The 13,318-nt window shown below is 37.5% G+C and overlaps 1 protein-coding gene across 6 annotated transcripts in view; it reads right to left on the reverse strand.

Moving 5' to 3' along the window:
• The window catches only part of LPGAT1 (lysophosphatidylglycerol acyltransferase 1), a 73,924-nt gene that overhangs the window by 26,661 nt on the left and 33,945 nt on the right, over positions 1 to 13,318 (reverse strand). For all 6 annotated transcript variants that reach the window (XM_039359643.1, XM_039359642.1, XM_039359639.1 and 3 more), the window contains 2 exons: positions 4,969 to 5,087; positions 1,714 to 1,809 (listed from right to left, as the gene is read on the reverse strand). In XM_039359643.1, the coding sequence (XP_039215577.1) occupies positions 1,714 to 1,809; positions 4,969 to 5,087 (215 nt within the window). The remainder of the gene's footprint in view (positions 1 to 1,713; positions 1,810 to 4,968; positions 5,088 to 13,318) is intronic.

Genomic DNA, 13,318 nt, shown 5'->3' on the forward strand with positions numbered 1-13,318 from the left:
GAAATGTTATTTTTCAACTCACTCTTCTTTCTCCAGGGACCATTTTTTTTGTCTTTAACTTATAGCCTACATCAGTGATGGCGAACTGTTTAGAGACCGAGTGCCCAAAAATTGGCCTGCCCCCGCTCCACCTCCTGCCCGCCCCCGCTCCGTCCCCCATCCCACCTGCCTGCAGGGCCACTCACCGCCTCCAGGGCCCGCCGATCGCCCAGGCGCGCCATGGTGGCCACGCCCTCTGCTTGCTCCCCGCAGCATCAACTGTACGGGATGAGACATGAGAGCACAGTCTTGTCTATGCTGCCTGGCTGCCATGTCCTTGGCTGCGCTGCTCCATATGGACCACTCTCGGGGGCGACTCTCCTCCATGGGGGCTGTTGGTGAGGGGGTCGTGGGGGGAGGTGAAGCTGGGGCAACGGCACGTGTGCCCACAGAGAGGGCTCTAAGTGCCATCTCTGGCACACGTGCCATAGGTTCACCACCACTGGCCTACGTGTTCACCTTAATCCTTTTGAAGTTAATAGGGTGCTCGTCCTTATCACTTTTTCTGACTTTCACTTTCTTTTTCTGCACACACTGTTGAACAGCAGGAAACAATTTCCAAAAACCAGAATATTGCATCTGCATCAGTAGTATTCTCTGAAATAGATAGGGTTGATTGTTGGCTATCTAATAATATACTGTATCTTAGAATTTGCTAAATCAATAATTGAATAAAGGTATTTGCAAAAGCCTATAAAACCAGAAAAGTCACTCTGTTCAGATTTTTTCCTGACATGTCTATTATGCAGATTTATGAGAGATGAATTTTACAGCTTAAATAATCCTTTCCAAATCTATAATTCTATGAAGAATATAAATGTTTTATATATCAATGATACATTATTACAATTTTTGGTTCCCTGACATTTAAGGATGCAAAATATTCTGTTCCACTTCAAATCCAAAAAAATCATCTATATGTGTAAAAACACTAAAATCTTAGGTAAGTGTGTTTCAGTTTTTAAAATGAGTTGCCCAGAGTGCCTGAAAGGTGGGTGGTTATATAAATGTTTTAAATAAATAAGTACGGGACACATCTGGCATATGGAGAAGTCATTCAGACAAAGCCAAAACACAGATTAATAGCATATTTTAAAAGTTTGGATTCACTTGTTTCTATCTCACACTAAATTAGAAATTTGTGGCAAACCATGTACTCCAATTCCCTAAAAACCATAGTTTGCTGTAAACAGAGGTCTGGTATTTCTAGGTGGGTGAACAAAATAAATGGCACAAATCTACAGTACACATAAAACTAAACGGGTATTCTTAGAAGTTACTGTGTGTTTCTCCACATTCTGTTAATTTTTTCATTTATTGTTGACACTATTTGAAATGGATTTCAATTTAATATATAGCAATATCAACACAATAGCACTTAGACTTATACACTGTACCACAGTATTTTACAGCACTCTCTTGGCTGGTTTACAATGTCAGCATATTGCCCTCAACAATTGGGATCCTCCTTTTACCAACCTTGGAAGGATGGAAGGCTGAATCAACCTTGAGCCTATCAGGATTGAACTCCAGGCTGTGAGCAGAATTAGCCTGCAATACTGCATTCTAACCATTGCGCCACCAAGGCTCTCCATATACACTGACAATCATAGCAAGGTACAAATAAATATTTAGGAAAGCAGATTTTACTATTAAAATATTTGTAATTCTTGCCTGTCTTATAAAGAAGTCTCCATGAATCAGAGATACAATTCCAAAATTTGTGTATTTAAATATATGATCCATCAGCCACATCATCCGACGAACAACCTAGGAAAATTGAGATAAGAAATAGTGTGCATTCTACATATAAACAAAACAAAAATTTGAGAGGAGTTTTCTGTTCCATAGAAAAAATGTATAAAAAAAATACAAAAAATATTTTTGCTATTAAATAGAAAACTGAATACAAATTGCATCCTTAGAGATAAAAGCTTACTAGCTTTCAAGAAGTATTTACTAAAACAATATTCTCTCAGTATATTTCTCCTTCTTCCTAAAATCCTTACTTTCACTTTATATAAAATAGATAGTTATTTCTTCAATATTTTGGATATGATTTATCTAAATCATTTAAATCATTTATTTAAAATCTACTTTCATTAGTTAACATTTTTAAAGCTCTCACATAATCTTTATTTTAATTTTATTTTTTTTATTTCAGGTAAGAAAAAGCAAGAGAATATAAAGCAAATATGTAGATATAAACAGGATTTGCAAAATTATATTGATTATTCAAAAAATATACCTGTCAAATAATACTTTTTAAGATCTTTAAACATTTCTGTTTTAGAAAGCATTCATTTACAATGTTAACTTAATTTTTAAAATTTTTGTACATGTACAAAGTTGACAAAGTTAACCTAATTCTTGTATTATACCTATCACATTCATTTTAAATATGCCATTATATGTTCTCTACAGGTAGTCTACAGGTTCTCTACAGGTAGTCCTCGACTTATAACAGTTCATTTAGTGACCATTCAAAGTTACAGTGGCACTGAAAAAAGTGACTTATGACTAGTTCATATTTTTGATAGTTGCAATGTTCCAGGGTTATGTGATCACATTTTGTGACCTTCTGACAAGCAATCAATAGGATAGCCAGATTCACTGAACAACCAGGTTGGTAACTAATCAACTGCAGTGATTCACTTAACAACTGTGGCAAGAAACATTGTAAAATGGAGCAAAACTCACTTAATAAATGTCTCACTTTACAACAGAAATTTTGGGCTCAATTGTGGTTGTAAGTCGAGGACAACTTGTATTTTATTTGTCCCATTTTGAATGATATAATTTCTTATGCTACAAAAATGAGATAAGAAAAAAGATGAGGACCAAATTAAGGTATCTAATTGCCATCACCAGTCTCCCAATATAAAAATATAAAACAAAAACAGATATACATAAAATAGTTCAGATAGTCCTCAAGTTTCAACAGCAACTGTATCTGGGATTCCTGTGCTGTTGCTAAGCAATGTGAATATAATGCATGACCACATCATTTAGCAATGGCAATCCAGGTAGTCCCAGATGTGCAGGTTGTTAAGGAGGGAAGCAATATTACACTAATGATACCCAACTAACTCTATGGCTTTCTACTACTAAATTCAATCAGTAATTTTGAATGTTTCTTAAGTTAAAAAATGGGATGGGTGAAAGAAAAAAAGAGAACCAGCTGAATTAGATGAAGACAAGATGAAAAGATTGTAAACAGGACTTGGGGACTGAGGTTCAACCGCTTGAATAAAATTGCATTCTCCTTATAACAGTGGCCCACAACCTTTTGGACATCAGGGACCAGTTCTGTGGAGAAAGGTTTTTCTATGGACTGGAGGGGGCGTGGTTTCGCATGCTGCCTACATCCCGTGGATAGGACTTCACTTATTTATGTGGTCTGGTTCCTGGCATGTCACGGACCAGTGCCAGTCTATGGACTGGGGGTTAGGGAACCCTGCCTTAAAAGATCAGAACCCTTATGTGGGAATCTTTCTTGAAACTCAGCTGTAACTGCATTCACTCCCTTAGCATTTACACCTGGCCCCAAATCTTTCAGGGCTTAGGAAATTTGTAAAGATGCATGGCTTCCATCAGACTCTTAACTGTCCAATGATTTGATTATTTTGTTCTTTACATATCTATTTTAACTTCAATACAAGTAGTCCTCTACTTATGAACACAACTGAACCCAACATTTCCATTGCTAAGCAAGACAGTTGTTAAGTCAGTTTTGCCTCATTTTACGATCTTTCTTGCCATAGTTGTTAAGTGAATCACTGCAGTTGTTAAGTTAGAAACAAGATTGTTAAGTGAATCTGCTTTCCCCATTGACTTTGCTTGTCAGGTTGCAAAAGGTGATCACATAACCCTGGGAAAATGCAACCATTATAAATATATATATCAGTTGCCAAACATCCAAATTTTTATTACATGACCATGGAGATGCTACAATAATCATAAGTATGAAAAATGGTCAGAATTCACTTTTTTCAATGCCATTTCTAACTTCAGTCACAATGGTTGTAAATTTTTATTTTTATTTATTATCATGGCTGTACATCAGAGCAGGTAGGTAGCTATGGATAGACAGATATAGACAGACAGATTTTAATGCTGCCTGACCTGAACCCTTGTGTGTCCTGCTTCTACAACAGACATGTACCGTGTTTCCCCCAAAATCAGACCTGCCCCGAAAATAAGCCCTAGCTTGGGGGGGGCTAATATAAGCCCTATCTCAAAAATAAGCCCTAGTTTTAGGGTGAGCCGCATGCCTAAAAATCAAGCTAGGATAGGGATGGAGCTATCCCACACTCCACGCACCTGCTTACTGTTGCAGTCAGGCCTCCCATACCCCGACACCTGTCTCGCCAGTCCACTTCTTCTGTGGCTCTTGCCATTGGTCAAGTGCGACTCCACTTCACTGTCAGAGGCCTTCAGGAAATGCCTCTGCAACTGAGAATGGAACTCTGGATTGATGCACATGTCACCCCTGGGTTTCATTTTGCTGTCAGAGGCGTTCAGGAAAGGCCTCCACAGCTGAGAACCGAATTCTGGATTGACGCGTGCGGCACCCCCTGAAAGCCCAACGGCAAAATGTAGGCCAGGGGCAAAGCATGCAAACAGCGGCAAGCAGCCGCAGAAGAAGCAGGCCGGCCACGAGGTGAGTCTGTGGAAAAGACATCCCCCAAAAATAAAAACTGGTGCCTCTTTTGGAGGCAAATAAAAAATAAGACTGGGTCTTATTTTGGGGGAAACACGGTAAATAATGTAAGTTGATGTGAGAAGATACAGAAATAAAAAATATGATTAAAGTATTGGATGGACATAGATTTTGTGTATTGGTTATCTAATGTTATATTTCTGAAAAAATTACCCAGATTGTTCAACAAGTACAGCATATCAACAATATCTATCAAAGTAGCATACCGTGCCTTTGTCTTGAAGGCACATCATTAGGGTGCAAATATCTCCGGTTGCTTGATGATTCACCAGCATCAAAGCTTCATCTTCTGAAACTGTTCTAATATCATCTCCCCATTCCATGACTATGCAAAAACAGAAGGGAAGAACAGACTTAATTAAAATAATGGTCCCTTACACAAATTTAAAATTGATGAAAATAACTCATGTTTCAGAGGTATTCCAACAGATTAGAATACATTGATTTGTAAATTTGGAGTACTTCAAATATAATACACTATTTAAAGCTAAAGTGATGTTTAATGGAAATACTTTCAAATTCTCTTAAGCTTTCTCTTAGAAAGCCCCAAATATACATTCTCCTACATTTATTTTTCCCCTACCTTTTCTCAATTGCTATTCAATTAATGCATTTTCAGGGTAAACATGTATGCAAAAAATCACTTTTGAGATGCCATTATAAAAAATACTTTGTAAAAATAATGTTCTTAATTTTTCACATGTATATGCATGAAATCAAATTTCAATAGCAGGTGATAAGAAGAAACAAAGACATAAAAATGAGGTAAAACTAAAATGTAGTAATCTTGCAATAAAATTTCTAAATCCAAGAACAAATACTATTTTCCATTTTTAAATTTGTAAATTATTATATACTATATATTGAACATGTATGTCAAAACTATCTTTGAAAATAAGTAAAACAATGATAAGGCAAGAAAAAAATGAAGACTTATAAAAATGAGACAAAATTAAAATGTAGTAATCTCACGGGTAAATTTCTAAATTCAGAAACAAATACCCTAGATTTTTCATTTCTAAATTTGTAAATTATTATATACTGTATATTGAACATGTATGTTGAAACTATCTTGAAAAATAAGTAAAACAATAATAAGATAAAGTCTCCTTCAAAGTGAACTCAATACTTGGCGATTTCATGATTATGTCATTATTTTCAAAAACTTGAAATGATTTACCATTGCATTCTTCTATTATTATTTCCTTAATTTTCTACTCTAGATTGGTATTTTCTGTAAGTCTCCCAGTCAAATAATAATCCAGCATGGATAAAGATTGCAAGGATGTTACAATGCTGCAGTTTTTAATTCATATTCTGATACCAAATGCTTAAAACTTAAAAGACACTGATGAATGAGAAACACTTGTATATAGTGAATTTTTTTTCCTTCACAGGTATATAAAAGTGTCTACAAACTACACTGAATCATACAAAAACATAGTGTATCATAAAATCCCAATTCAAGTCACACAAATTCAGTCCAGGTAGAGTTAAATTATGTTAACCCCCCCCCAAAAAATGGGTCAATTTTAGTTAACCATGGATAAATGTCATGTGATGATAGACCATGACTCAGTAGGACATGCAAGGAGAGCTACAAAACAGAACTTGCTAAAATTACCATGGGGCAATGATGGTTTTTATTTTCAGAATTTAAAATCTAATCCCTGATAATGGACCACTTTGTGGTTTTCCTATGAGCATACTGATACTAGCTCTGATTCAATACTGAAGCTGGCTAGTTTTATTGCAAGGTAGAGAAAATCATGACTGAACAATTCATTTGTGAATTGTCCCATATGAACCATCTGCCTGTTGTAAATATTACTGAAATATTATCTTCATATATCATAATTAAGGAAAGTAAAGAATCATGGAATATAGTCAGCCAAGAGTACTATAGATGTAGAATGATCTCCATCAAGAGTTCCAATAGTAATGTAAAGTTCAGTTATCTAGGAAAGCTTAGCAATGTTAATTCCTAAGTGTTATTCTATAAAATAGCTTGAACTAATTTTAATTAAATTCTGGAATTTTTAGATAGGATTCTCTCACTACAACATGTTCTACAGTTACATTGGAAGCTACAAAATGTTCCCAAGAAAAAAAACAGTATGGAGAAGAATCATAATAATTATGCTCTTCAAATAAATTTGATTAGGTCTTAAGATTGAAGAAGGTTACTACTCTAATTTTTGTTAAACTAATAGATGTAAGGAAATGTCTGTAAATAATTATCAAGTTTTTTACTTAATAATCACATTACTGATTCATTAAATGTATTAAGAATTCTAAATTTCTGAAGCCTGCTATGTCATCCTGAGAGAACATGCATTTCTTCCATCAATTCTCTTCAAAGCCTCTGTAATAAGCAAAACTAAAAGTATCTTATTCTTATGCATTTGACAAGACTGGTCAAAGTCTAAATTTTATCTTAAGTTCAAAATACACATACATATTTTCAAACATAAAAACGTTCAAGTGGCAAGATTTAGGTAACGTTAGCTAGTAGACCTGTCGTCCCAACATATGTAATTTCAAATATAACAATATCTATCTATACCTATTCATAACCAGAAATAATTAAGATATTCCTAAAGCAATGTTAAATACTTTTGAACTTAACAAATCTTAAGATCCTAAGTTTTTCTTTTAAAAAATCTGTTTTATTATTTTTAATATCAAGTATAGTTAAAAAGTACTGAAAAAGAAAGAATATACAAAAAAGCAAAGAATATATGTAAAAAAAGGGGGCTCATAGGAGTTCCATTTTATTCAAATGCTGAAATTAGGGGAAGAATGTCAAATGCAGCACCCCTCTGGAAGAAAGATAACAGCAGCAGTAACTACAAAAATGCTGCCCAAGGCAAGAAGAAGAGCTACCCTCTGTGTCAATGTAGGAGGTTACTGGGACGAAACGTTTGAGACAACCAATCTTTCATCTAATGATGTTATCCCTCTACAGCAGGGGTGTCAAACTCGCAACATCACATGATGTGTCGCGACATATCACAACTTTTTTTCCATTGCCTGCAATGGGGTGGACGCGGTTTTGGCATGACGCATCTGGCCCGCAGGCCAGCAGTTTGACATTCCTGTTCTACAGGTATATTGTGTGCCTTTTGATAACTCATTACTATATTCAAATTACCATGTTTCCCCAAAAATAAGACCCGGACTTATTTTTATTTTGCCTCCAAAAGAGGCACTGGTCTTATTTTTTGGGGGGGTCTTTTCCCCTCGCGGTGGCAGCACCAACAGCCCTGCCCAGCTGGCCCACTTCTTCTGCGGCCGAAGGAGTACTTCATTCTGCAGCTGAGAATGAAGCTCCCGCCTGCATTTTGCTGCTTGAATCCATAGCTCAGTTCTCAGCTGCAGAGGCCATCCGGAAAGGCTTCTGACTGTGAAATGCAGGCCAGGCGATGCCACAGAAGTGGACCAGCAAGGAAAGGCAGGTGTCGATTCATGGGAGGCCTGGTAATTTATTTATTTATTTGTGAGACTTATATACCGCTTTAAGTGCAAGCACTCTCTAAGCGGTGTACACCAGTAAGCAATGTATATATATATTTACATTGCCCCCAACAATCTGGGTCCTCATTTTACCTACCCCGGAAGGATGGAAGGCTGAGTCAACCTTGAGCAGGTGAGATTTGAACCGCTGACCTGCTGAACACAGTCAGCTAAAGTGGCCTGCAGTACTGCACTCTAACTGCTGCGCCACCTCGGCTCGGTAATCAAGCTCCACCGCCCCACCCCAGCTTGATTTTAGCATGTGCCTCGCTTCAAAACTAGGGCTTATTTTTGAGGTAGGGCTTATACTAGGCCCACCCCAAAAAATCAAGCTAAGGCTTCCTTTCAGGGTAGGTCTTACTTTTGGGAAATACGGTAATAATATTCCGTGATCAAGCTGTAAATCACTTTGGTAACTGAGAAATATTTTGAAAACAAACTCTTCAAATTTACCTTTGAGAAATAAAAATGTACTTAAAAATTAGAAGATATTAAAGCCCAAATGCTATGATACAATCCACGCAGCCAGCTACAGAAGTGAAACTTCAAAAAACATAATATTTGGGTATTTTGAAGATAATTTCAAGGATGAGAAAGAATAATATATTCAAGGTTATCAGTGGTTCAGCATAGTCTACTGCAACATTATTTGCTTCTTGCATCCCTTTATTATCTTTTTATCAGAAGGAATCAATATTAAAGTGTAGGAATCAATATTAAAGTGTTATTTAAAAATATTCTAATAAATGATTTGTTCTGTAAACACACCAAAAAAGACTTTAGCTTAAAGTACAATATTACCTTTTTTCCTTCCATCCTGAAACAGAAGTTATTATTGACTTTTCATCACTTCAGAACTTATTAAATCCTTTAAACAGGTAGGTTCTTTATACACGAAAGAGAAAAATTATTTTACCAATACTGTTTCTTAATTCTATTTTCAATTTGTACAACTATATTGTAAAAGAAATGTCCAGTCCAAATGCCATAGGTCTGTTACAATTTCAAAGATACAAAACGTTCCAAAACATCCTTTGAAAAAGATCCGAGGGAACCAACATATTCTGCAAAAGCAAGCATATACAGGTAGTCCTCAACTTACAACAGGTTGTTTAGTGACCATTCGAAGTTATGTTACAAAGTGTGAAAAATGGTCATAAGTCCCGTTTTTCAGTGCTGTTATAACTTTGAATACAACTGCACTAAAAAACAGGACTTATGACCGTTTTTCACACTTACAACTACTGCAGCATCCTCAAGGTCACATGAACAAAATTCAGATGCTTAGCAACTGACCCACATTTATGATCATTGCAGTGTCCCAGGGTCACGTGATCATCATTTGTGACCTTCTGACAAGCAAAATCAATGGGGAAGCCAGATTCAATTAACAACTGGGTTACTAACTTAACTGCAAAACTCACTTAACATGTCTCACTTAGCAACAGAAATTTTGGGCTCAATTATGGTCGTAAGTCGAGGACTACCTGTACCACTCTAAAATAACTTTATAAAAACAAACACTTTTTCCTTAGCAAATTATGACTTCTGTATATAGAAGCACTGCTCAGAATTCTTTCTTGACAAGCTTGATATAATTACAGTAACAAAGGTATCATACAAAACCCACTTCTTTTTGCTCAAACAAGCTTTCTTTATTATGCTTAGAAGTTTCAAATGAAGCCTAAAAACACTTTGCAACTATTTTTGAGTAAGCATCTTTTAAAATTAAACATTAAAACAAGCTACATCTTGGTAACAGCTGTAACAATAATTTCAAATAACTCAAGTAGACTAAATACAGGTAGTCCTCAACTTACAACAGTTCGTTTAAAGATACAACAGCACTGAAAAAGTGACTTATCATTGTTTTTCAAACTTATGACCATCACAATATCCCCACGGTTACATGATCAAAATTCAGATGCTTGGCCCCTGGCTCATGTTTATGGTGGATGCAGTGTCCTAGAGTCATGTGATCATCTGTTGCAACCTTCTGACAAGCCAAGTCAATGGGGAAGCCAGCTTAATTTAAGTGTTACTAACTTACCAACTACAGTGATTCACTTAGCAACGGTGACAAAAAAAGTTGTAAAATGGAGCAAAACTCACTTAACGAATGTCTCACTTAGCAACAGAAATTTTGGGCTCAATTGTGGTCATAAGTCAAGGACTACCTATAATGTTCAATCATAAAAGAGCACAACACATACACATATCCTTGAATCACACCCGAGATTTTTTACTTTGCCTGGCTGAGTTCACACATCACACTACTGCAGGCAAAATGCGACTTACATGTTTATGCTTTAGACCAGGAGTAGGCAACCCAAAACACTCAAAGAGCCACTTGGACCCATTTCCCACTGAAAACAAAACACTGGGAGCCGCAAAACCCTTGTGATATCTAAAATGAAGATAATACTGCAAATATCCTTTTTTACCTTTATGATATATATATCATAAAGGTAAAAAAGAATATATGCAGTGTTATCTTCATTTTAGATGTCAAAAGGGTCTCTCTCTCCCTCCCTCTCTGCCCTTGGTCTGCCAGTCCTCTTCCCTCTCTCTCTCTCTCTCTCTCTCTCTCTCTCTCTCTCCTCCCTCCCTCTCTCTTTTTTTCTCTCTCTCCTCTCTTTCTGTCCCCCCCTTCCCTCTCTCTGATCTTCTGCTCACCTGGCAAGCTGGCTTCAAGCTGTTCTCCAACAAGCTCAGGGGTAGGCAACCTCGGCTCTTTTATGACTCATGGACCAACTCCCAGAATTCCTGAGTCAGCATAGCTGGGCTAGCTAGCTCTCTCCTGCCCTTCCTGCTTCCTGCAGAGATGCAACCACAGGGAGGAGCCCTTCCCAAAAAGCTTTTCAGCTTGTCGGAGAACACTGTGAGTCGACTCTCTTTTATATATACACAGAGAGAGAGAGAGAGAGAGAGAGAGAGAGAGAGAGAGAGAGAGAGAGAGAGAGAAAGAGAAAGAGAGAGAGAGAGAAGCAGGGAAGCACAAGTGCCTCTCTCTGTCTCTCTCTCTCTCTCTCTCTCTCTCTGCAAATGGCAGAGGAGGCTGGGAGCCACAGGGGAAGGCTCAAAGAGCTGCATGCAGCTCCGGAGCCACAGGTTGCCGACCTGTGCTTTAGACTGTTATATGAACTTAAATTTTATGCCTTGTAAAGTTTGGTTTATGGCCTAGCACAGGGATTTGTTGTTGTTGTTAATTGCGAAGTCGTGTCCGACCCATCGCGACCCCATGGACAACGTTCCTCCAGGTCTTCCTGTCCTCTACTCTCTTCTGGAGTCCATTTAAATTCACACCTACTGCTTCAGTGACTCCATCCAGCCATCTCATTCTCTGTCGTCCCCTTCTTCTATTGCCCTCAATCTTTCCAGCATTAGGCTCTTCTCCAGTGAATCCTTCCTTCTCATTAGGTGGCCAAAGTACTTGAGTTTCAACTTCAGGATCTGGCCTTCTAAAGAGCAGTCGGGATTGCACAGGGATAGGCAACCCAAAACACTCAAAGAGCCACTTGGACCCATTTCCCACCAAAAACAAAACACTGAGAGCCACAAAACCCTTTTGATATCTAAAAGGAAGATAACACTGCATATATCCTTTTTTACACACACACACACACACACACACACACACACACACATATATATATACACACACACATACATATATACACACATACATACATACATACATATATATACACACACACACATATATATATCTCATAAAGGTAAAAAAGGATATATGCAGTGTTATCTTCATTTTAGATATCAAAAGGGTCTCTCTCTGTGTGTCTCTTTCCCTCCCTCTCTTTCTTTCTGCCCTTGGTCTGCCAGTCCTCTTTCTCTCTCTCTCTTTCCTCTCTCTATTTCTCTCCCCCTCTCCCTCTCTCCGATCTTCTGCTCACCTGGCAAGCTGGCTTCAAGCTGTTCTCCAACAAGCTCAGAGGTAGGCAACCTCGGCTCTTTTATGACTCATGGACTTCAATTCCCAGAATTCCTGAGTCAGCATAGCTGGGCTAGCTAGCTCTCTCCTGCCCTTCCTGCTTCCTGCAGAGATGCAGCAAAGGGAGGAGCCACGCCCAAAAAGATTTTCAGCTTGTCGGAGAACATAGTGAGTCCACTCTCTTTTACACACACACAGAGAGAGACAGAGAAGCAGGGAAGCGCAAGTGCCTCTCTCTGTCTCTGTCTCTCTTTGCAAATGGCAGAGGAGGCTGGGAGCCACAGGGGAAGGCTCAAAGAGCCGCATGAGGCTCCGGAGCCGCAGGTTGCCGACCTATGGCCTAGCATAATGTTATTTTGTCATTTAATTAACAAATCATAAACAAATAGCTTTACAGAACTTGTGAACTAGGTCTAATTACCACTTGGGAAATCCAAGATATAATGTATGCCTTATCTTCATTTGATTAACTAATTAAAGCATTGTGTGAGATCATTTCACGTTGAAGAATGAATAATCAGAATTTTATGTTAAAACAGAGATCAACTTGCAGCCTTAAGGTGCAGTGGATATGTTATATCCAATCTTCAGTCCCAATTTTTGTGATCCCAAGCACCCTTTAGGTGTGTCACTGAATACATTGAAGAACAAAGATTCAGAGTGTATCTTAGAGATTTTTGGCTGCTAATCACAAAAATAATCTGCAATTTAACCCATCACATATTGTTTTATAGAAATCTGTTTTTACACAATGGCAATGTCCATCCTTCATATTGTTGGCTATGCTGCACACATTAAAGAAACATATGAAAACATAGAACGGTTGTTGAAGCACATCCAGGACACCAAGTACAACTGGACTATCTAACATTTAAGATCTAAAAGTAGTGGGTCTGCTACTTGGAATGCAGCTCAGATATACCAAGTTCTGTTGTTACATATGTGAATGGGACAGCCATGCAAGAGAGTCACATTGCATTAAAAACAAATGGCCACTCCAAAATAATTTGCTTCCAAAGCAGAAAAACGTGGCACACAAACTACTTATTAATCTGATAAAAAAAAAAATTGCCTCCACTTTACATGAA

The sequence above is a fragment of the Crotalus tigris genome, unplaced genomic scaffold (genome assembly GCF_016545835.1).
Source record: "Crotalus tigris isolate CLP2741 ecotype Arizona unplaced genomic scaffold, ASM1654583v1 scf7180000019097.2288821080:1192077, whole genome shotgun sequence".
In the NCBI taxonomy this organism is placed as follows: Eukaryota; Metazoa; Chordata; class Lepidosauria; order Squamata; family Viperidae; genus Crotalus; species Crotalus tigris.